At 45.5% G+C, this 22,500-nt stretch overlaps 1 protein-coding gene across 1 annotated transcript in view; it reads right to left on the bottom strand.

Annotated features, from left to right (window-relative positions):
* The window catches only part of ppp1r16b (protein phosphatase 1, regulatory subunit 16B), a 60,770-nt gene that overhangs the window by 19,445 nt on the left and 18,825 nt on the right, over positions 1-22,500 (bottom strand). Inside the window, exon 2 of the mRNA XM_048255948.1 lies at positions 21,052-21,484. Within this exon, the coding sequence (XP_048111905.1) occupies positions 21,052-21,322 (271 nt within the window). The 5' untranslated portion in view covers positions 21,323-21,484. The remainder of the gene's footprint in view (positions 1-21,051; positions 21,485-22,500) is intronic.

Raw genomic sequence — 22,500 nt, 5'->3', positions numbered from 1 at the left:
CTCACACTGGTGCCAGTAGTCAGGCATACAAATCAGAGCAGCCCAGTGCATGCTGGGATGGAGGTGGTTCTGGAAGAGGATCTTGGGTAGGAGTGGATTAGAGGAAGAGAGGAGAGGAGAGGAGAGAGAGAAAGAGAGAGAAAGAAAGATAAAGAGAGAGCAAGAGAGAGAGAGAGAGAGAGAGAGAGAGAGAGAGAAGAGAGAGAAAGAGAAAGAAAGAAAGAAAGAAAGAAAGAAAGAAAGAAAGAAAGAAAGAAAGAAAGAAAGAAAGAGAGAGAGAGAGAAGAGAGAGAAAGAGAAAGAAAGAAAGAAAGAAAGAAAGAAAGAAAGGAAAAGAGAGAGAGAGAGAGAGAGAGAGAGAGAAAAGGCTGTGGGGTATCTGTACTGGCACCGATGAGATGCTGAGTGATGTTTGCAAACACATATCCGCCACAGCGTGCATAAATGCATGCCCACACAACAAACACACTGTGAGGATGTGTGTGTGCGTGGTGTAAAGCCCAGCGAGAGACAGACTGAGAAAAAGAGATGAGTAAGAGTTTGAGAAAGTGAGAAAAGAGAGAGAGAGTGAGAGAGAGACACAGAGAAAAGAAGAGATATATCTTCTTCCTAAAAAGGCTACTATGTCCCCTTACTCCTATTTCACCCACACTATAGCTCAGGAACACATACCACCAGGCACAACAACAGACCACCACGTATCACCACAGACAACACATACCACCAGGCACAACAACAGACCACCACGTATCACCACAGACAACACATACCACCAGGCACAACAACAGACCACCACGTATCACCACAGACAACACATACCACCAGGCACAACAACAGACCACCAACGTATCACCACAGACAACACATACCACCAGGCACAACAACAGACCACCAACGTATCACCACAGACATTCGTCTGCACAACATTGGCATGAAAGAAGTCAGTGACTTGGAAAACATAAGACTTATGCAAAGCCGATTCTCGATTCAGCTAAGGTCCTCCAATGCGCTGCTCCTCCAGATGGACTAGAGGGGCTCTAATGTTGTAATGAGAGGGCCCGTCACCGTCTGGTTCCTCGCCCAAACATTCTACCACTCCACCGAGAACCTTTAATCAGTCATGGAGCGAGCACACACACACACACACACAGACACACACACACAGACACAGACACACACTAGGGGTGGGCTATATATATTGTCTGCGATAATATCGTGATTGTTGTTTTAACGATGTGCAAATTTACATTATCGAGTATTTAAATTACTTATGGAAAAAAACACTCGAAATCACGCATTGAAACCCCATACATTCACTAAATCCAGGAGGTGTAGGCTATGCGAGAGAAGCAGCAGAGCAAGTGTCACATGATCACTAGTGGGTCCACATTGTCACACGCATGCCTAATGTTTATTTTGTGCAGCGAGAGGCTACTTGGGATTTTGTGTGGCTACTTCTGTTCAAGTAGCATTGATGAGTCACGTTTTTTCCTACATGGTATTATATGGAGAGAAAACATTAGCCTTTGAGTATTTTAATAGTCGTAGTTGTAAACAAAGAATTCTTCTCATGTAGGCCTAACCCTTTTGTAAATGGACTGAAGTTCGCTCTAATATCGATTATGCTAACCGTTAGCATCTCTATGGGATTTCGCATATACATTAGCCATAAGCTAACACATTAGTTTCTATTCTGTAACTTGGAATGTTAGCCTACATGATTTCTCTTAAACAAAACCTCAAAGGAAATGACTGAGATGTACTCTGTTGGTCTGCTTAGTTTTACAGTAAATCCTAAGTAAAGGTTTTTGAAGGGAACTTCAGCTTCAGACTTTCTCTTGGGAAACTGTTAGGCCTAGGCCTATTCATCTTCTCTAATGTAGCTAGCTATATATATATATATATATATATATATATATATAAGTATATATACTCTTTTGATCCCGTGAGGGAAATTTGGTCTCTGCATTTATCCCAATCTGTGAATTAGTGAAACACACACAGCACACAGTGTACAGTGAAGTGAAGCACACACTAATCCCAGCGCAGTGAGCTGCCTGCATCAACAGCGGTGCTCGGGGAGCAGTGAGGGTTTAGGTGCCTTGCTCAAGGGCACTTCAGCCGTGGCCTACTGGTCGGGGTTCGAACCGGCAACCCTCCGGTTACAGGTCCGAAGTGCTAACCAGTAGGCCACGGCTGCCCCATGTGACATGGCTAGACCATGTCATTGCCACACAAGTGGGGGCAGAATTGGGAATGTGTCGGAGTGACAATGCATTGGTTGATTTGGTTAAAAAGGTTAGGTTATTTGTTATTATTGTATTGATGCTATTCATAAATAATGAGCTGTAAAGTAACTCAGACTTTTACAAATTTCTTTTAAAGGATATCGACTAATTATCGTCATCGTCAAAATCACAAAAAATATCGAGATATTATTTTTTGTCCATATCGCCCACCCCTAACACACACACGTATACGTAATCGTGTACTCTACACACACTCATACACCCTGATTAATACTAGTTAAACAAACACACAAAAAATACAAACCAAACTTAATATTCCAATGTACACACATGCTCCCCCATGATGCATTCCAATAGCCCAGGAGAGGACTGCTTCCTTCCCATCCCCCTCTGGGCCTAAGCCCATTGATTGAGGCAAACAGCTTCATTGGGGCTAATTATAGATTATCCTGCCTGCCTTAAACAGATGCAGCAGTTCCATATGCTTAGCCCTGGGCAGTCGGCCCCGCTCCTACCCCACGCATGAAACAGCATGGCACGGCACGGCACAGCAGAGCAGAGTGGGGCGAGAGACCCCCGATCAGCCTTTAGACACACTAGAGTGCACTTCAGAGAAACCCACTGACAACCTCTCTTCTCCATCTCTCTCTCTCTCTCTCTTCTCCATCTCTCTCTCCATCTCTCTCTTTTCCATCTCTCTCTCTCTCTCTTCTCCATCTCTCTCTCTTCTCCATCTCTCTCTCCATCTCTTTCTTCTCCATCTCTCTCTCTCTTCTCCATCTCTCGCTCTCCCTCTCTCTCTTCTCCATCTCTCTCTCTCTCCATCTCTCTCTCTCTCGCTCTTTCTCTCTCCCCCACTCTCTCCCTCCTTCTGTTTCTTTTTCTCTCCGTGTGCTTCAACATCCTCTTCCAAGAGACCACAGCCACAGTTGGCTATAAATGGAAACGTGTATTTGACAGAGAGGAAGACAAGTGATCTGAGAAGAGCAGGAGAGTGACAGAGAGAGAGAGAGAGAGAGAGAGAGAGAGAGAGAGAGAGAGAGATTAAAGAAAGAGGACTGATGACGAGTGCCGTTAGGGTGATTGGTATCTATTTATTATTTATTCTGCGTGCCCACCATCTTCTTTCCCCCCCAAGCGAGACGCTGACTGCAGATCGCAGCCTGATAACTGCTCCTCTTACTGCACATAACCCACTGGACAAGTCTCCATAGCTTTTATCTCATCTGTTTTTTCCCTCCCAATGCTTCATTCTTTCCAACGACAAAAGAACAAAAAAAACAGCCAATATGACAGAGCAAATAACTCTCTCTCTCTCTCCCTCCCTCTCTCTCTCTCTTCCTGGGCGGGTGCATCACATACCGAGCCAGGGAGGGGGTCTGCGATGCTTCCCAAAAGATAACACAAACGTCAATAAACAAGAGCCAGGGGGCGCCGGACCCCGCCCACGCTTATCGGACAGTCCGACCGAGGATGGAGGAGGATACTGCGGCCTGCCGGCGGCCATTACGGCTCGGAGCAGATGCCTGATAAGAGAGACAGTGCAGACTCCCCAAATCTGAGAAGATATCAGAGCACCAGTCTGGCCAGAGAAAGAGCTGGGTCAGAGGGACCTGAAAGATACTCTGTGTGTGTGTGTGTGTGTGTGTGTGTGTACACATCAGGTGTTTTGAGTTGAGAGTGTGTGTGTGTGTGTGTGTGTGTGTGTGTGTGTGTGTGTGTGCACACATGTGTGTACATCAGGTGTTTTGAGTTGAGAGAGGGTGTGTGTGAGTGTGCATGTGTGTACATCAGGTGTTTTGAGTTGAGAGAGAGAGTGTGTGCGTGTGTGTGTGTGTGTGTGTGTGTGTGTGTAAAAGCTTGTGACTGTACATGTATGTGTACACACAGCAGAGAGAGGGCTCCCAGCAGGAGGGTGCGTGGTGAGTTGTGTTGATCGCAGCCTATCCACCGACATCTGCTAGGCTTTTAGAATATCGCAGAGGACACCGCCAAAATTGCCCAGCTTTGGACCAGAAAAAACAGCACTTAGGAAGCATTCACACACAAACACACACACACACACACACACACAATCTGTTCACAAATAAGCTGCCTACTCCACCACAGCACAACAGACATCACATTAGCGTCATCACACAGCCTTAATCATATGAATGCACATCGTCCTCTCTGCATGAGAAGTAGGACATGGACGCTTTGAATGCCTCCTCCCCTTCTGACCAACTTGACATTGGCTTTAATAGGACATAGGGAAAATGGAAATCCATTTTTATAATTAGCCATGTTAAAGTGTGACATAATTAACCCATGAATGGCTACCTTCTCAGAGACCTCCTTTTAATAGCATCTTTGTGTGTGTGTGGAAGCACTGGCACTAATAGGCCTCTCTTGTGTTACTAACTAGCTGATGAAACAGCAGCTAAACCTCTGCAGAACAACAACAGGCCTCATCACCATACTTACAAAACACGGCTTCCGCAGTCAAATTATGCCGACGTGTCTTGAGTCACTTGAATGAAGCGTTCAAGTGTTGTCTCCATTCCTAATGAGCAGAGTTGTAAAAGTCCAGCTTCAGAAAGTAAAAGTCCTGCCACATATTTGCTCCAACCATTTACTAAATCAGCTGATTCTACTGTAATTAGCACAGCTCCTTAGCCAGGTAGATGAGCTAATTAGTGAAATGCACTGGTGCAATACATGGTAGGACTTTTACTTTCTGAAGCCGGACTTGTACATCTCTGTTAATGAACGCTGCGAAACTCTTTAAGCCATTAAAAGTCCATTCGTGGCTCCAGCAGTGCTGGGACTGGTCTGTTCTCTCACCCCTGCTCAGCTGAAGGGCACTGGTCTGTTCCCTCACCCCTGCTCAGCTGAAGGGCACTGGTCTGTTCCCTCACCCCTGCTCAGCTGAAGGGCACTGGTCTGTTCTCTTACCCCTGCTCAGCTGAAGGGCACTAGAGGGCACTGGTCTGTTCTCTCGCCCCTGCTCAGCTGAAGGGCACTGGAGGGCACTGGTCTGTTCTCTTACCCCTGCTCAGCTGAAGGGCACTGGTCTGTTCTCTTACCCCTGCTCAGCTGAAGGGCACTGAAGGGGACTGGTCTGTTCTCTTACCCCTGCTCAGCTGAAGGGCACTGGAGTAGGGCTGGGCGATATGGACCAAAACTGATGTCCCGATATTTTGGGGCTGATTGGCGATATACGATATCGATATTGATATTTCAAACAGAAAGAGCGAAGTGCTTCATATATTCACTCAACACAACAATTACGACAACACTGCCAGTTTTAATTATATTCATTTCAGACTGCTCTAACAGAGCTGTGCAAAAAAGTGTAAACAATAACATAGGCATAGGCTACAGTTGCTCTGATAAAGCTGTGCAAATAACAAAAGAACAAAAGTTGACCCTGACTGACAACGCAGGCCTATACTGCACAATGCAATAGGCTATTTTGGGCACAACAATATTGAAAAAACCTGCAGTTTTGTCACACAATGCAGTTTTTTTACCTGTAAGGGTTTGATGGGGTCTAGATGACAAGCCAATGTAGACTATGATGGCCTAGACATGTTGCTATCAACAAAAAAAATTGTTTTAAACAATTAGGCTACTTAAACAACGTAACTGAGTCACTCATCAAGAGTATGATGGACGCTATCGTCGTTTTGTATGCGTTCATTTTTGCATGTTCCGGTTCGTAAGAAAAATCCCTATGCACGATTGAATGGGGTTTCAGGAATCATAAAAAATTATGCCCTAACTGCTCGCGAGTCGCGTGCATATCCTCTTAATAAAATCAGCGTGTAGGTTGTCTCCCTGAGGACTTTAGATCTGCTACTGTATATCGCTAAACGCAAGCATTCAGTGTATTTAAATTAGCTAGGCTATGTACCAAAAATGACATTTTACCGTGAGTCGAAGAGCTGTAAACAGTGTTGTAACTTAAATCTGCGTGTACAAAACCGCTTGGAGCTCCAGTGGAATTTTGATTTCACAACGAGAATTCTCGGTCTAGCCGTTGATGTGCCGAAGGAATAGGCATCAGCACCAACCTCTGATCAAGGTAAACAAAATCTGACTCAGTGTCCGTCATGTTTGAAAGTTTGTAGTGCTAGTCTGAACACAGAAGAGCAAGTGGCTTTGATAAAATGGCCCATTATTTGACATAATACCGGTATTACGATATTGTCTCAACTACATATCGTTTTCAAAAATATATCGGTCGTAGTCGTAATACCGATATATCGCCCAGCCCTACACTGGAGGGGACTGGTCTGTTCTCTTACCCCTGCTCAGCTGAAGGGCACTGGAGGGCACTGGTCTGTTCTCTCGCCCCTGCCCAGCTGAAGGGCACTGGTCTGTTCTCTCACCCCTGCTCAGCTGAAGGGTACTGTGTTTAGAGTGTGCTGCTGTTGCAATGGGCACAGCACAGCTCTGAGGGTGGTCTGCGTCTCCTGCTCCCCCGGATGACAGAGGGGTGTTGGGGCTCATTTACGGGCCCCGGATGAGAGGGGTGCTGGGGCTTATGGATGATAGAGGGGTGCTGGGGCTTATGGATGAGAGGCTCATTTACGGGCCCCGCTGCGCTGCGCTGCCTGGTGGCCTACTTTCCAGAGCCCGAGGATTAGCTCATTCAAGCTGAAATTATGTTAGAGATGTGTGTGTGTATGTGGGTGTGTATTTATCTGAGTGTGTGTGTATGCTGGTTCCATAATGCCATGAATGGAAATATAATATAGTGTGTGTGTGTGTATGTGAGTGAGTGAGAGTGTGTGTATGTGAGTGAGTGAGAGTGTGTGTGTGTGTGTGTGTGTGTGTGTGTGTGTGTGTGTGTGTTTCCAAAAGATTGAGTTTGGAGAGGAAGCCAGTGTCAAGGGATTGTTCTTTTATGTGTTGTCTGAGTATATGTACTGTGTATGAATGAGTCAGGTACACAGACACACACATGAAAAGAGACAGAGAGACAGAGAGAGAGAGAGAGAGAGAAGTGAGGAGAGAGAGAGAGAGAAGTGAGGAGAGAGAGAGAGAAGAGTGAGATAGAGTACGAGACAAAGTGAGTTGAAGGCTGTCAGATGGAGGCTTCTACACACAGATGTTCAGATGCCGCTCCTCTCCCCAGTGACAGGGCCACTTGGGAGAGTCAAAATACAGGAGGAATGAAGAATGAAAAAATGTTTGAGAATGTAGACATCTGTTCCTCAAAACCCATCGCTGAACTGCAATTCCCCACGATTAACCCAGAACACTTCCAACAGCACTACCGCCCACTCTGAGTGAGGAACTCTGTGTTTTATACACTCATATATACTCATATCAACAAACTGGTCACATATGTTCCATTTCTGTTACAGAGTGAATGCACAGGAATGCGTGTGAGACTATAATCTCATCTTTAATCTCTGAAACTCACAAGAGACCCTGCAGAGAGAGAGAGAGAGAGAGAGACAGAGAGAGAGAGGAAGAAGAGAGAGACAGAGAGAGAGAGAGGAAGAGAGAGAGACAGACAGAGAGAGAGAAAGAGAAAAAAAGAGAGAGAGATAGATAGATAGATAGATAGATAGAGAGAGAGACAGAGAGAGAGAGACAGAGAGAGGAAGAGAGAGAGACAGACAGAGAGAGAGAAAGAGAAAAAGAGAGAGAGAGAGAGAGAGAGAGATAGATAGATAGATAGAGAGAGAGAGACAGAGAGAGAGAGACAGAGAGAGGAAGAGAGAGAGACAGACAGAGAGAGAGAAAGAGAAAAAGAGAGAGAGAGAGAGAGAGAGAAAGAGAAAGAGAGAGAGGGAGGAAGAGAGAGGAAGAGAGCGTCTGCTTCGTGCACAGAAGCATAAATGTGTCCTTACTTGGCGGTTGAGCACAGGCACAGCCTCACTGACGTCCCTATCTCTTGCCCTCCGCCTCCGTCCAATTAGATACAGTGTGCAGACTAACAAGCAAATATCAAAGGAATTAAGATAAGCCCAGACTACCTTCCATTACGAGCAAGACAAGCATTTCCGAGAACGGAGATAGACGCGCTCATGGGCAAATGTCACCATCAACTGAAAGAGACACATGCTAATGCCAATGCTAATTCTGCGTTGAGCCCAAGCGCTACTGCTAGCAGATGGGGGTAGGCAAGGCAGCTCAAAGCTTGTTTGACATGATTGCTTGTGTGGGCGAAGTCGAAAGAAAAATAATACCAGAGGATGCCAAAAAACCTCCCTCTGTGTGTGTGTGTGTGTGTGTGTTACTGTCACAGTCAAAATATAGAAATGTTTATCAAACAATACATAGCTTGATAAATATTTCAGACCACACAAAACCTGCACAACCAACAAATCCATGAGAGGAGGAACACTCCTAATCCATTGCAAAGGGCAAATGGGATTTTCAAACAAATCCGGAAACTGTGATTAGAACACACTGGAGCTGAGTTGATGGAGAACTGACCCTCAGCTCTGACCAATACCATGTCAATAACAGCAGCAACAACAACAACAATTAAATAATAATCATATATCATATACTGTAGATCATGGCCTACATCATTCTCCTCCACATTATTGTCATCATCACCATCACCCTCATCATCTCTTCTGACTCCCTGAATGAGACCAATGACAGCCACAGGATAATTTAATCCATCACTGTTAGGTAATCCCAATGCCCATTGCAGTCCACCAAATCCCTACTGAGGAGGATCAGTTTAGGGAGGGGAGGGGTGGGGTGGAGCTGAGGGTCTCAGATCTGCTGAATGGGGAGGAAGGGATTTAATTCCCACATCATCCAATTAACAACCTGGAGATTACTCATGTTATACCCCCAAAAAACCCCAAAAAAACCCCCAAAACACCCCCCACTGCACTCCGGAAATGCCACGTGTCCATATAGGAGGAGGATAGAAACACATTTGCATTTGCAAACATTCGCTGATGTGTTAAGGCAGTGCACACGCACGCACACACACACACACACACTTTGAGAACATCAGACTTTGGGCAGCCATTACTTTTCCCCAGCCACTATGGGAGGTAAATGAAAAAAGCCTTTATATGTGGTGTTCACTCTGTGGCCGATCCCAGGGAAGCGAAAAGGGCTCATCTCATCTGTGGCCGATCCCAGGGAAGTGAAAAGGTCTCGTCTCGTCTCGTCTCGTCTCATCTGAACTCAGCAGCACCATTTTCCGCACGCTTCCCGGCTGGCTTTTAGGAGAATCAACCCCCCGTAATGAAGATAAAACGCCAGCACGCCGCTGATCGATTCATGTGGTATTCCGGATCATTCCGGATCACGCAGACCTCACCTGCGGGGGAGAGGCTACCCAGCGGCCGTTAATCTCACCCGATGTGCTCTGCCGTGGGGAGCGGACAGCTCCTTATGAGCCCATTTTCCAAATCATTTGCCTCGGCCACCGACCCCCCCCCCCACCCAGGTACATTTTCAAATGCAGCCGCATCCAACAGGAGGAAATGAACAGCAGCACTCTAATTATATTCAACACAGAGTAAAGGTTGTCAAAGGTGAAGTGTGTGTGTGCGTGTGTGTATGTATGTATGTGTGTATGTGTGTGTGTGTGTGTGTGTGTGTGTGTGTGTGTGTGTGTGTGTGGGGGGGTTGAAGATGAAAGGATCACAGGAAATAAGCGACTGAAAGCTGGAAGAGGGGATTTAGCGTGTTGTCTATCAGAAATGACCCCCTGGGGCTCAAAGGCCAAATGCTTGAGTTCAGTTAGACTGATGGTACTGCAGCAATAATGGCTTCGGCTTTAGAATGAATACACTAAGAGCAGCAGATTCTCTTAAACTGTCTTTGTCCCTCCTTTTATTTCTGGGCAATTCCACACAAAACTGTCACGTCCATAACGGCAACTAAATGCCATGGTATTTGTATGATGCGAATGATTATGTGAAGTTTTTCATGTCTGTTCAGTGAATGCTCAAATTTGAAGTAATCATCATTTCCATCATACCATACCATGCCATTGTGTTGGCGATATGGACGTGGAATTGCCCTTCTCGATTTCAATTTTATTTGTAAGGGACAGTGTGCAATTAAAACATAAATGTAACCATTTGATGCATTGCACCAGAGTTAGCCTTGGGCTGATTTACATATGCAGCCCCACAGGAAGCACCATCTCTGTGTGAACGTCTATAAGTCTCTTTCATCCACTTTGCTCTTGTTTGTTTGTTTGTTTGTTTGTTTGTTTGTTTGTTTGTTTGTTTGTTTGTTTGTTGCCCCTAGTGTAGGTAATTCTGCTCCTTAATAACCATATTATGCTGGCGGTGACTCAACCGGGGGCCACTGTGAACGTGTTCTGGGTGGCAGCAGTGTGTGAGATTTGTGGTTGTGTGTGTGTGTGTGTGTGCGTCAGTCAGTAGTGCCTCTTATAACATTCACAAGCCAGCCCTTATTCATAAGTGGTCACATAGTGATACTATCGTACAACCCACTTACCAAGTCAAACAGGGAAAAAAAGTCCTCAAAGACGCATGTATGACATACAGTCACAATATTATAATCGCTATGACGACGTGCGGAACACTCCAATTAGTACGAGAACAGAAGCGGCAGAAGAAAGGGATGACAAAGTGAAGGGTTAACAAGCAGCTGCCATCTTTGAAAGGGACTATTTGTCAGAACTGGGGCCCCCTACGCCATTTTTTCCCAATTAGTTAATTTAGCAGAGAGATGGCTCCCCTCTGATCTCAATGGGGTGGAGAGAGGCCGTTCGTCAGGAGGGCCGACGCAGACAAGAGGAGGGGAGGTGGAACAAGGGAACCGGTTCCTGACGCTGGTAATTAAACTTCTAAGGCACTCAGAAGAAACTCATAAGAAGGCTGTGAAAATGAGAGAGATGACGAGGGGTGGAATAGGGCCAAAGTAAGAAAAGAACGAAAGAAAAAAATGAGAGAGAATGAGAGAGGGTTTGAAGCCAGAGGAAAGCCACTAAGAAGGTGGAGTAAATGAGAAAGAGTGGGAGAGATGGAGAATATGATATGAGTATGATCTGAGATATGAGAATAAGGATATGAGATATGAGAATATGATATATGACAATATGATATGAGATATGAGAATAAGGATATGAGATATGAGAATATGTTATGAGATATGAGAATATGATATGAGAATATGATCTGAGATATGAGAATATGTTATGAGATATGAGGAATATGTTATGAGATATGAGAATATGTTATGATATGAGAATAAGGATATGAGATATGAGAATATGTTATGATATGAGAATATGATATATGACAATATGATATGAGATATGAGAATATGTTATGATATGAGAATATGATATATGACAATATGATATGAGATATGAGAATATGATCTGAGATATGAGAATATGATCTGAGATATGAGAATATGTTATGATATGAGAATATGATCTGAGATATGAGAATATGATATATGAGAATATGATCTGAGATATGAGAATATGTTATGAGATATGAGGAATATGATATGAGATATGAGAATATGATATATGGATATGAGATATGAGAATATGATATATGAGAATATGATATGAGAATATGATATGAGATATGAGAATATGTTATGAGATATGAGAATATGATATATGAGAATATGATATGAGATATGAGAATATGAGAATATGATATGAGATATGAGAATATGTTATGAGATATGAGAATATGATATATGACAATATGATATGAGATATGAGAATATGTTATGAGATATGAGAATATGAGAATATGATCTGAGATATGAGAATATGATCTGAGATATGAGAATATGTTATGAGATATGAGAATATGTTATGATATGAGAATATGATCTGAGAATGAATGTGCAGGAATGAGGGGAAACTGAGCAACTGAGCTGTGAGGCCAGACGAAGACAGACTGGCAGGGTGAGGCAGCTCACGGCAGGGATTTGTGCTGCTCCAAAGCCAAAGACATCTTAAGCGGTGAAATTCAGTGAGCTGGACGAGGACCATGGATGAGCGACTCAGCTGCGCTTAGTTTGACGGCCAGCTGACAGTCGCACTGTCCAGATTCCTACACAAAGACCTTACGCAATCACTCCACTATGTAGACAACACAAGGCCGCTAAAGGGCTGATGGCCTGCATATATTCATCATGCCTAAAAGAAGACTGAGTGACCAACTTCCGGATGATATTAAAAAGGCCCCAACTGTAGCCAGTTTTAAATCTAGACTTAAGACCAAACTCTTCTCAGATGCTTTCTGATAACTGCACTGAGTTACAAATTCTACAATATTCTTTATTTTTAAATGATTTTACCTTGTGCGTTTTATGTTTTTTATTATTATTCATTTATTTTTATTTTATGTTATTATGATCTTTACCTTTTAAACTATTCTTTCACTATTGCCCTTTTATGCTTTTATTTGTTATTACTGTTTGCTTTTGTTTATGTAAAGCACATTGAATGACCTCTGTGTATGAAATGTGCTTTATAAATAAACTTGACTTGACTGAATGGCTTATTACAAACATCCATTAAAGTTATTAAAAAGAAAGACTGGTGTTATATGCTGCTGTGGATTCTTGTGATAATAATACTTGTGGTTCAATATTTTCACTCAGCTCCAGACTGCAATGCCCACCAGAGATTTTTATGAGCAACTGTGCTTGTAGTTAAAACACTAACAAAATCTGACCCAGTGCACACTGATTACTACATTCCTTTTAGAGACTTCTTTTCATACTTCTGCTTTGTCTTCATAACAACGCTGCCCACGTGTGATGTCTCGCCTCGACCGTGCTAAAAGAATTCTCCCTTCCATGTCGGAGCAGCTCCAACGGGGTCCGCTCCCACAGCAGCTCCAGGGCCATCGCTCTCTTTTTAGTGGCACTCAATTACAGCCACAGCGCGTCTGAGAGTAAGATAAGCCCGCTGCAGCCTTCGCACAGAACGCGGGTCCTGGCCGGCCTCTGGGAGATGACAGACCCTTTAGAGGTGCCCAGTCGGCGTACACCTGACCGGACAAAGCACACACAGTCAAGTCCGCGGCAAACGCTTCACAAATGGGAGCCCAATTACGATATATGAATATTCCATTAGACGGGAGCTCACATTCTCAAGTGTGAGACAAGAGCTCCTCTCGCCTGCTCCTCCTCTCCTCCTCCTCCTCTTGCACGGGCACAAAGCCACTGATTTGAAGCCACCAGCCCACTTCTTCAAAATGCCACCGCAGACAGAAAATCGTTTTCAGTAAGGGACAAAGAGCAACAATTAAAGCCACAGAGCTGGCGCCGTGCTGTGCAGTGTGGTGTCGTGTGAACACAAGCGCCCTTCAGGCGACAAGTGTCAATGGCGAACCCTCAGACACCAGAGGCTCACAGCAGGTTCCCCTTCCCTCCCAACCCTCTATGGTGGGTTTAATGCCACGCTAGAGCAGTGTGTGGGGTTGGCACTGCCATGCTAGAGCAGTGTGTGGGGTTGGCACTGCCATGCTAGAGTCGTGTGTGGGGTTGGCACTGCCATGCTAGAGCAGTGTGTGGGGTTGACACTGCCATGCTAGAGCAGTGTGTAGAGCAGTGTGTGGGGTTGGCACTGCCACGCTAGAGCAGTGTGTGGGGTTGACACTGCCACGCTAGAGCAGTGTGTAGAGCAGTGTGTGGAGCAGTGTGTGGGGTTGGCACAGCCATGCTAGAGCAGTGTGTGGGGTTGGCACTACCATGCTAGAGCAGTGTGTAGAGCAGTGTGTGGGGTTGGCACAGCCATGCTAGAGCAGTGTGTGGGGTTGGCACTGCCACGCTAGAGCAGTGTGTAGAGCAGTGTGTGGGGTTGGCACAGCCATGCTAGAGCAGTGTGTGGGGTTGGCACTGCCACGCTAGAGCAGTGTGTGTGGGGCTGGCAGCCAAGGCGGTGTGGGATGATCTTGCCCTGAGTCTGTCTCTGCAGTCACACCATTTCTCAATACTAAACAAATGTGGAGGCAGGTGGCCTTTCGGAAACACAGCACGTTGTGGTCACGAGTCTGCAATGGCAACAGGAAACAGAGCGCGTCCACTTCCTGTTGTGTGAAAACGGTAGGTAACATTGTGTGTGTGTGTGTGTGTGTGTGTGTGTGTGTGTGTGTGTGTGTGTGTGTGTGTGCTTGAGGGTCCCATGTGAACAAGTTGAGATGAACAAGTTGAACAAGTTGAGATTAGTTTAGCCTAAAACACCCAAAGCACTCAAAGATGCTTGAATGACAACAGCCAAGCACCTGTCAGTTCCTTCTCAGATCACTCACAGCAGCAACATGAATTTAGGAAAGGCAGAAGAATCATTCACTTTCCTCCGCTTCCATGATTAAGAATGATCTTAATAAAAAACTTCCCAGTTCTAGAATGCAAAGGATTGCAATTGACATTCCTCTGCCTCAGTCCTCTGTCCACAGCCACACCGTCCACACTTGACCTCACCTTCAACTTCTGGCGAGTCCATCTCCACGCAAGAGAGCATATAATGGGGGCTGAGGAACCCAGAAAAGCAATCTGTCTCTATTGCGAGCATCACAAAGGGAGAGAGGCAATCTCAGAGTCATTACCCAAAAGAGTTGGAATCCAGTCCTACGGCAGCTGCGATGGGAGCGATTCAATAATTCAGCAGCAGCCTCCTGAATGCAAAAGGCCTGGGATGATGACTTCACCAAGTAAGCATTCATGGGGATTCAGGGGTGAGGGAGTCAGAAACGTGACAATGCACTGAATAGCATTTCTGGTCTTTCAGAGGAACAGTGAATTAAAGGCAATGATTCACATAGGCTGTGTGATTATATAGGTGTGGAACCCGGATGCCTTTTTATAAAGGAGACAAGGCAAACATTTCATGTCACAGTTGAATTAATATAGCCTAATGTTAACCGTGACCGCGAGTGTCCGCGAGACCCTCTTACTATTAAGGCTCTTATGCATGTTGCTGCTGACAGCTTTGCCTGTCTAACGAATGTTATCTCCGCGATTTAAGATTGTTTGTGTAATGCATCTAGGCACAGCACGCACTTTAATTTCCCTATTTTTACAATCGGCTAGCCTAAAAACGCATTTCATTTCAAAAAGCAACCTGGTCAATCGCTAACAACTAAGTGCACCTAGGCCTACAACTCTACACATCCAAAAGGGTAGAAGCTTCCAGTAGGCTATCATAACTTTTTTTATCGTTTAGTCTGTGCATCGGCGCAGCCTACGACGATGTGAATTAGTGACAGCTGTTGTCGCGGTAAACTTAAGCTCCTGTCTGTAAATAGTGTAGATCAGGGGTCCCCAACCTTTTATGTACCATGGACCGGTTTGTTTCCTATTTTTTTTTCGTGGACCGGCGTGGGGGGGTTCCATGTTCCATATGTGTTGTGCATGCACATTACTTGAAAAGAACTAGCTCCAGTTATGTATGAACAGTGAAGGTAACGATCTCTTAAACATGTGAAAAATGTGAACTTGAAGAAGTGAAAATTGAACAATGTGAACTATGAATATTGAACAACTTGAAGCTACATCTATAAGTGTGTACATGCTTAACAAAATATGGGAACAAAACATGGGAACTAAACGTGCATTACGAATATAATCAGTGGGAGCCCTGTGCTTGTTGCCCAAGAACAAGAAGGTTCTTGTTGAACAAGAAGGTTCCATCTGGGGGTGATGGAAGACAGTGACAGTGACAGAGACAGTTTAAAAATGTCCAGTCGATTGCGCAATTTGGTCTTAGTTGCAGTCATTGCCGAAAACCCGCCTCGCATAGATAATGTGGTGGGAAATGGTAGCAACGCTTTCAGCTTTTACGGCTATCTCGATATTCTGCTTTGGTTTTGATCCAAAACCCGCCAGAGAGGTTTTCCTTATACACACTCTTAAGACCACCGTCATTTGCAATTTCGATCAACTGCTCTTCCTCCTGCGCTGACAAGTTAGGACTATTCAATATTGACAAATGGGTTATGGACCCACTCATTGGTTTGCCGTGGATCTTTGGAGGATGGGAAGTAACGCCAAACTCATTTGAAAGCGCAACAAGGTGATCACAAGACCAGCTGCGAGAGAAAGGGCCCTGCCTCAGTCTCTCCCAAAACCCCCACTACTGTTTGGAACATATCAAATACCCCGGTCCACTTGTCGTCCCCACAAATCAAGCTTGGCTTTAAATGCAGCTTTAAATGCAGCGACTTTATCTGCCAGTTTAAAGACAGTCGTCATTCTCCCCTGGAGTGACAGGTTGAGGTCATTAAGCAACCCGAATATGTCACACAGGTAAGCGAGTTTTGACACCCAGTCCTCATCACTAAAATGTGCAGCTAACGGTGACTTTTTTTCTGTAAGAAATCTCTGCAGCGGCTCTCGCAACTCAAACACTCTGGCCAGTGACCTGCTAAAGATGCTGGTTTTTTGTTGCTCATTCTAGCAATTTAGCTAACTTCGTGTGACACTACCGTTTGCTAAGAAGGTGAAGTGAGCTGACCTGAGGCTGCGCAGCGCTGAAGGAAATATGTAAAAGTGTTGAAGGCGGGACAGACAGACGTAAGAAAATAGACCTTGCAAAATGCAAACATGGGTGCAATCAAACAACTGCATATAGGCCTATGTCTTGTAAAAACGTGACATTATTGCGAATTAAATTTAATTTAGTTTGCATGCATTTTTTTTTAAACTCATGTCGTAGGCTACGGCCCGGTTAGGAATGTCCGGGCCGCGGCCCGGTGGTTGGGGACAGCTGGTGTAGATAGGCCTACATGCTATGTTGCTTGATTTTCTGTAATAAATGCAGCCTGTAGCCTAGGTTACTTCAGCAAACCCAGACCAGTTGTGGCATCAGTTTCGCTTTTAAAATCAACAGTGAGAGGCTTTTTAGCGCAGTCTCACTTATCATTGATGAGCACAGGAGCAGGCTGACACCTGAGCATGTTGAAATGATCACCTTTGTGAATAGAAGAAGAATCTCCCCATCATGCTCGGACTGCAGCCAGGGCAAACAGTAGAAATTGAAGGGAGTATGGAGATGGAGCAGTAAAGTGTGGAGGAGATAGCAATACTGTACTGTTTGGGTTGTTATAGCCAATTCAGTGTGTGTGTGGTAATTTGACTATTTTCTACTCAGGTTTTGTGCGTGTTGCTTTTATATATAATTTTATATTTTTTACACTAATGGCTTTTTTGAGCCTTGGTTTACACTCTTGAGCAGAGCACTGATGCCAATTCAGTTTGTGTGGTTAATTGACTATTTATTTTCTACTCAGCTTTTTTGTGTGTTTTGCTTTTTTTATACAGTTTATAATATTGTTTGCACTGATGGCTTTTTAAGCCTTGGTTTACACTCTTGTTGTTCAAGAGCAGAGCACTGATGCCACTTCAGTTTGTGTGGTTAATTGACTATTTATTATTTTGTGTTTATTTAACCCTGTTAAGGGTTATTTCTAATTCAGAGGAAACCTGCTTAATTTACTGCAGTAAACAAGAAATGCTGCGGACTGATGCATTCATACTCTGCATCTCTCTATCTGTGTGTGTGTGTGTGTGTGTGTGTGTGTGCGCGTGTGTGTGTGCGTGTGTGCGCATGTATGTGTGTGCATGTATGGAGCTAAATTTGTCTTAGCTCCATATGCATGTGTGTGTTTGTGTGTGTGCATGTGTGTGTGTGTATGGGTGTGTGTGTGTGTATGGGTGTGAAATGGCTGGATGGCTGGATCTAAAGCCAAATTCTTGCTGAGCAAATCAGGCACTATGCAAATAGTTTCAGGCTCCCAAAACATTCTCTGCTCCCAGAGAACAAGGGCAATTGTACGCCACCCTCCTTACCATACCCTTCACAAGAAGCAAGAAGGGGATCGCTGATTGCCCCTTTTCTTTTTTTCACAAAAAAATACAAAATTTAAATCCTTCATCAGTGAGACTTCTCTTCACCGCTAGCCAGAATGGCCTTGAGTGGTCATCAGAAACAAAAGGGCCGAGAGGAGATTACTGGAATCCCGGGCATGTTAGCTGCCATGGCGACCAAATGGACCGTCATGCCACTGTTAGCAGTCTGTGTGTGTGTGTGTGTGACGGCTAACAGACATCACGCATGCTGACCCACACTCATGACCCAACGGGGCCATCGGTTCAAAAAATCCTGTCCAGCACAGCAGAGAATAAACGAATGACACTAAACCAAGGTCATCAGGGGTCCATCTGAAATGTAATATTGCAGCGGGCACCTTGTTTGTATGTTTGCTGCGAGACTGTCTTCCATGCCAGAGATTAATGAGATAATATCAATTTTAGGCCACCGAAGAGGATGTAAACCCATTTTGTGAAAGTGCCATTGTCATCAATCTTAAACCAATTTAATCAGGGCCTCTTGCAAAACATGATTTTTGAAGTGTGTTACAACGACTCCTCGGGACTCCTCCTGGTGCATAAATAACAGTGAGGAAGCTCTACTGTATGGTAATCTGGGCTGGCGACAAGCAGACGCGTCGCGCTGGAGGAAAACCCAAGCTGATTTATCCATCGGTCCCGTCACACACGTGGTAGCAGTCATCAGCCAGAGTCCCATCAACAAAGGGAGAAGCAGGCACTTACTGCAATGGTCAGAGGGTCAAGGACACACGCACACACACACCTTCAGCAATAGCATAGGGGCAGTGGGGAAAAAAGCCTGTCACAATGTCCATGACTCTCATACAGGCAAGCATCTCCTCTGGAATGTTGGACTACTTCATAAAGAAGAACCGCAAATGTACTAGTGGAGGGGTGGGGTGGGGGGTGGGGGGGTTCCCAGGTAGCACAAGGCTTAAGGGAGCTTAAAAGAGCCATATTTGTGTCTGGTTCATGAAGTCTAAGAGGAAGCAGACAATAACAAAGAGAGAGAGGAGAACAACGTCCCTGTCTGCTCTTAGAACATGCCTAACAAAGAGAGAACAATGTCCCTGTCGCTCTTAGAACATGCCTAACAAAGAGAGAACAATGTCCCTGTCTGCTCTTAGAACATGCCTAACAAAGAGAGAACAATGTCCCTGTCTGCTCTTAGAACATGAAGAGAGGAGAACAACGTCCCTGTCTGCTCTTAGAACACGCCGAACAAAGAGAGAACAATGTCCCTGTCGCTCTTAGAACATGCCTAAGAAAGAGAACAACGTCCCTGTCTGCCCTTAGAACATAAAGAGAGGAGAACAACGTCCCTGTCTGCTCTTAGAACATGAAGAGAGGAGAACAACATCCCTGTCTGCTCTTAGAACATGCCGCAGCAGCAAGTCTATGCAAATGCAGATTATATTCTGCTCAAAGGCAGAGCAAAAGTCTGAGCTCTAGCACTCCAATACGCTATATTATTTTTATGGCCGTCTCAGTTTGACCTTTGCCATGTTCTGTCCAGTGAGGACACAGACAGAGAAGAGACAGAAGTGAAGGGAAGTGTGCGCAATGTGCACTCGTGCGTCCAAAGTCCAAAGTTCTGTTCTCAACTCCAAATGCTCAACTTGGCTTCAAGCGAAAGTTGGCTGTGTGAATACATGGATGAAATTACCATATGGCTCCAGCACATGCCTGACCAAACTATCATTTTCCATTTATCCAGAGAAACATGCACAGCAGGCATGGGGGATGGGGGGCATTGAGGAGTGTGTGTGTGTGTGTGTGTGTGTGTGTGTGTGATTGCACGTCCAGTGGTTTTAACGGCAGCCACCGGCTCTCTGGGTGGAGACTCTAGTGGGCATGTAGGCTCTCCATTGCTTTCACGTCATTAGGCGCAGACCATCTAACACTTTTGGATTTGAGGGTTTGTTTGAGGGGAGCGCTGCTGCTTGGTCTGGTGAGTGGGAGGATGGATGGTGGGGGGTGAGGGAGCCAATTTTAGCACCTCTAGTCTGCAGTCAGAGCCAAAGTGGGGCGTCTCCGAAAACAAATATGGTGCAAATACCGCGTTTTAGTGCCTCGTTAAATTTCCGACTTCTTTTAAGAGCCACAAAGCCCTGTCCATGTGCACTGCCTCCACAGACATGACCAATAAACTCTGATTTCAAAAGGTCAGTGTGGGCGAATGGCACATCACTACAACAAATCTGAAACGAAAACAATTGAAGGCAACAGCAACAGAAGGAAATCAAAACAGCAATCTGTTGCAACATTTGGCTCTAATACATTTATAGCTCCCTGGGACACTACACAGTGGTGGCTATCAGACACTCAAGTCTATGGGAAGATAACGAGGCAGACTGCACATCTCACAGCCACACCAAGACCAATCTCAGAGGACACATGTCCTATCTCACACCACGCTTGGTCTCAGCAAGTCTGCAGCTGTTACAGAGGAACTGTCTAGCTGTGATTCAGCATAATAGGAAGGAACAGCTACAACTGACTGGTGTCAGCATCATAAGGACGGCTATAAGCATGGTGATCCTGCATTATAGTAACACTGTAACCATGGTGATCCCTCATCATCAGTACCATTATAACCATAGTAATTCTGCATCATCAGTACCACTAGGACCATGGTGATTCTGCATCATCACGTTAAAGGAAAACACATTAAAGGATTTTTCACATAGATCTCGGTTTCTCGAGGATACCAAATACTGTCTGAATGGGGAAAAAACACTCAGTGCTACCCTGCTCGAGTTGCTGCAGCCAACAGCTAGAACATCCAGGCAGCTAACAGTGCTACACCCTGGGGGCAACAGCTAGAGTAGCCAGGCAGCTAACAGTGCTACACCCTGGGGGCAACAGCTAGAGTAGCCAGGCAGCTAACAGTGCTACACCCTGGGGGCATGATTTAAAATATGAGGAAAAAGAGAAACAGATCTTCTCTTGTAAGTCTGGACGGGCCGGCGTCACGTCTTACCTTCGTCTGGATCGTTCCTGGCCGAGGCCTCCAGCAGCGCCACGCTGGCCGAGAAGGAGACGCGCTTGCGGCTCTCGGCATGCAGGGCATGGAGGCCGCCGCTGCGACGCTGCTTGTCGGCCTTGCGCTTCTTGCTCTGCATCTCCTTCTCGTAGGCGGCCCATCGCTTCAGCTGTTGCGCCCGGCGCTTCTGGGCCGCCCGCAGTCGCTCCAGGCTGGGCACCTTGTCCAGCTGCTGCAGCTCGTTCAGCAGCTCAAGGTGATTGGCCATGACTGCCAGGGGCTCGGAACGGGGGCTGCGCAGACGCCTGGGCAGCAGAGGAGGAGGAGGAAGAGGAGGAAGAGGAGGAGGAGGAGGGAGGGTTCCTAGCGAGGGCCGTTCCTTAGGGCCAGGTCTCCTCCCATCGTTTTAACCCAGCTCAGCACACACCATCTGTTGAGAGACAGAGAGGGCAGTCAGCTGGACTGTTATGACACGTGTGACTGACAGACAAACCAACAGGACAGACATGTAGGTTGGGGAGACGTCACATGCTAATCAGGATGCTAGGAGGCTAATCAATGAAGCCAACAAAAATAATAAAAACACCAATGGCTTGCAGCTCTCGTTCTTATAACTGAACTTCTGTAGTTTTAAACTGAAGATCCTGTATACTGGGGGCTGCACAGCGTGTGTACACAAAGCAGAAATCTTTCCGCGGGTATGTAGGCCTACCCACCAAGATGGCAGGAATTTCAACAGCCCCCCTCGGCACTTGCACAGTGTGTGACCATGTAACACACACACACACACACACACACACACACACACCACAACTGAACTAACAGAAAGTCGATAACATTGGCTGCTGGCTGTCGGGAGGTTTCGGGGATTACCACAACCCTTTCAGGCTTTCGATCATTTCTAGCGGAGAAGCAGGGGGGCTGACAGAAGATGAGATGTGAGGAAGATGAGATGTGAGGAAGATGAGGGCCTTTGCACATAAGCCCGAGTGAAGATGGAGAGAGACTGGGTACTGCTTTCATCTCCGGTGCTTTGGCGTAGTCGGAATTTTCCATTTACTCAGCAGAGCCGTTATTCGCCTCTGTTATATCCTGTTCAGACCAGACACCTTCTACCCACTGCCACCAACCTTCACACACACGCAGACACGCACACACACACACACACACACCGCTTCCTGGACTCTGAGTACCAACAGCATCATCCCCCGTATATAATCTCTGCTCACCCTTAGCGGGGCCAACGCATTCGTGGTGTGAACGGGGGTGGGGGGGGGCAGATATGTGTGTGGAAAATGATATTTCTGTCTGTTTCAAAAGGTCAATACCATATGAGTTCCAATGATAAGAATCCCCCTACTTCCCCCTTTTAAGGATTGTGCTAAATCCATCCACTAGATAAGCAAAATATTCACCAACAAAGAAAATATGGCAGCAATTGTGTTG

The sequence above is a fragment of the Alosa alosa genome, chromosome 10, assembly GCF_017589495.1.
Source record: "Alosa alosa isolate M-15738 ecotype Scorff River chromosome 10, AALO_Geno_1.1, whole genome shotgun sequence".
In the NCBI taxonomy this organism is placed as follows: domain Eukaryota; kingdom Metazoa; phylum Chordata; class Actinopteri; order Clupeiformes; family Clupeidae; genus Alosa; species Alosa alosa.
This window is presented reverse-complemented; position numbering and strand designations above follow the sequence as displayed.